Genomic DNA, 3,103 nt, shown 5'->3' with positions numbered 1-3,103 from the left:
TAACAAGGCAGAAAAACGCCATACCAAGCCAAAGAGTTAAAGGCTGATAACGAGAAACCGGAAGCTGAATGCTTCGAGCGAACGAGATCTATTTTACTTCTTGAGGCACCCATTTTGAGGAATCATTCCCCTATATTTCACTCAATATCAGAAATAACACCAGTTTCGAAAAATAGTAATTGAGCTCATTCATTCGATATCCAACATAACTTTATTCTGGGAAGATATTTCTCACCCCCTTCTCATGAATGGGGAGCTCCCCATCTCCTAAACTCAACACAAAGTAATGCTACTCGTTATATGTAAAGGATTTTATAGGCCACATATTCTCCTCAAATTTCGGGACGATGGACTTAGTCGCTTCCGGGTAAATTAAGTGCGAGAAACAGACAGACGAAAAAACAGACATTGAATGGGTTTTAATAAGGTTTTCTTTCACACAAAACCTTAAAAGCACAACGAACAATGAGAATGAAGAGCATATTAATTGGTCAAAAGTTAAAAGTTGTGAAACGCCAGTTCATACAAATTGAACTGATGCGTGAAGCAATTTCATAATGTAGTTCACAATAGACAGCACTGATCCGTATCGTTAAACATTCTAGAAATGCAATGTAGGTGTTTCTCTATGACTAACAACGCGGCGTGTATTGTGTCAGTAGTTCCGCAGTTCTTGACAAACCCTGGCTGGTGCACGGTTATTTGGAAGATATTCCGAATATGGTTCTCAAGAATGCATTCAAAAGTCTTTATGGTATAGGACGGCAACCAGATCAGAGGATAATTTGAACATTCTACCGAACTGCCTTTCCTTTTCCATATTGGAACGATCGTGTTTTCTTGTCAGACAAATAGTGGTCTACCCTCCTTAATAACGCAATTAAAGAACTCCCTGTGAAGGAGGGTTGGATTCCAGCTCTTCGCTTTTGAGAGCTCAACGGTGATGTCTTCAGGTCCCATTGCTTTCCCCGATTGCATTCGTCTGATTGTTTTCTCGACTTCTGTAGCCCTAGCAAGTGGAGTCTCCTCAAATGGCTTTTGGAAGCGGAGTATTAACAAATAACTAAATAAAAGCGTCTTGACTCAGGTACTAAATTCAGAAAGAGTTTAATTTAAAATATGTGGACATCAAATAGAAACCAGTACTCTCAAACACAGTTTCCTATCAGTTTTGACAAAGGAATCCCTTCTGCCCATACTTTTGCAGTGGAGATAGTGTATAGTTTAACAGCCCTCCCTACGTTACGACCTATTCTAAGGTGCTTAAAGATTCAGCTTCCAAGTACAAGAAACAGTAGCACTAAACCAGAGCCTTCTGGTAGTCCTGCTCAAAATGGCCTGATCGCAACGCTAAGGACTACTTTTGCAGAAATGCTGTACAGAAAACAACTCCGATACACATATATATATTTTTTGGTTCGTATACAACTAAAACTTTGAAATAAAAAACTGCATTACCAAATTTAGTTAATTAAAATCAGAAAGAAATTTGAGTGGTACAGACAAATGATTATGCAATGAAAACCAAATCCAGTTTCCGTTGACGTTCTAAAGGCATCTGATTTCTAGGTATAATTTGTTCTTCTAATGCTAGTCCGATAAGTATAGTTTTGTGTTTTTCGATTTTTGCAGCAAGAGGCATATCTTCAGCATATCTTTTTGGACAAACGCGAAAGTACTTTTGCAGAAACTTATCGAATTTCCACATTCCATTCCCAAGACGGTAACCATCCCTCGTGAAAGCAAGTCCTGGTATTACGATGACATCGACACCACCTTGAATTTCGATAAAATGTTAATATTGTGAAAGTTTCCAGATTAATTTAATAAACCAAGCCAGTTTTTTTTCCGCTGGCCAGATTCTTCTTATTAAAATAAAACTATTCGATAAAATTACTTCAGATCTTCGTTGAGACTGCAAAGACTTTCGTACAGGAATTCAAATCTAAGTAGCATATATGATAGTTATTGGCCATCGAAAAACAGATTGGCTTATAAGTTATTATGCCGAAGCTAGAAAATACTATAGTTGTGATGTACTTAAGCGACTCATAAAAGATTGGTGCAATAAACAGTCTGCTTACCATCAGAAAGTGCATTTGCTCTTTTCAAAGAAGCCTTGAATTTTAGTCTAACAGGATCTGTTTGCGAATTTACATCCGATAAATTTTGCTTAACTAAATCGATTTCACCTTGCCTGCTGCGGATTGGAATATACACCTTACGAATAAAAAAGTCATTATTTATATGTATATCAGCCTTCGTTAGCGTTTCGAAGTGATGTGCAGTTGCATTCCTTTATTATTTCGGAATAGTTCAATATGTTTATAGGAACGTCACTTACATCCTTATCGTTTTCAAATAAACTCAATATAATTTTGTCTGTATTAACTAGTAGTGGAGATCCTTGGTAAATTGCAAACCGTTGACAATATTTGAAAATGTTCGTATCAATAAACTACAAAAATATTGCAAGTGAATTTTTTAGTGGAATGCATGAGCAATGGAATAATACTTCTTTTGAAAGAGAATCTGAACGTTTTTCTTTGATATGGACAGGTAAGTCTTCAAGCTTCCTTCGTACGATCCCTCTTAGTCCATCCTTTGTGAGTAGTACTTGTTTTCCTATTTCAACGGCTAGGAAAGAGGAAGATGAAAAGCTGGTCTATATTCTTCATTAAGTAATTACGTTGAATTTGACTGAATGCTCTCCTAAATGGTGTCAGCCGTTGCATGATTCTAAATCACTCTAAAATAAAATTTGAACAGATTTTATAAAAGTCTTTACATAAAATTTGACTCCAGTTGTTAATTCGTTAAAAATTTTTTGACTTTGTAATTCAATGGAACGATTTATATTTAAAACACATGCCTTCTAAGTTTTGATTCAAATGGATTGTTGCATTTGAAAGTGGCAGACTAGCAAGTAACACTGTTTAGATTAGGGTTCGATTTCTAAAGTACCGTCCAGCCTTGACAAAAAGTTTGGAGCACAACCGTGTGGTCAGGGTGTTTGGCATGGTTTCTCGCGCTTCTTGGCGATCTGGGGAGTTCACACACTTGCCAAGTTTCAACAAACATCCGATCGAGTGTTGGTTTTTTT

At 36.7% G+C, this 3,103-nt stretch overlaps 1 protein-coding gene across 1 annotated transcript; it reads right to left on the bottom strand.

The window, feature by feature from the left end:
• Positions 1–1,454: 1,454 nt before the first annotated feature.
• LOC119659811 (5-formyltetrahydrofolate cyclo-ligase-like) lies at positions 1,455–2,865 on the bottom strand. The gene is made up of 5 exons (XM_038068093.1): positions 2,690–2,865; positions 2,516–2,637; positions 2,345–2,458; positions 2,085–2,220; positions 1,455–1,776 (listed from the first exon to the last, which is right to left on the bottom strand). Exons 1-5 carry the CDS (start codon positions 2,733–2,735, stop codon positions 1,511–1,513), a joined length of 684 nt encoding a protein of 227 aa, XP_037924021.1. The 5' UTR covers positions 2,736–2,865; the 3' UTR covers positions 1,455–1,510.
• Positions 2,866–3,103: the final 238 nt, after the last annotated feature.

Source organism: Hermetia illucens, chromosome 6 (assembly GCF_905115235.1).
Source record: "Hermetia illucens chromosome 6, iHerIll2.2.curated.20191125, whole genome shotgun sequence".
NCBI classification, from domain to species: domain Eukaryota; kingdom Metazoa; phylum Arthropoda; class Insecta; order Diptera; family Stratiomyidae; genus Hermetia; species Hermetia illucens.
This window is presented reverse-complemented; position numbering and strand designations above follow the sequence as displayed.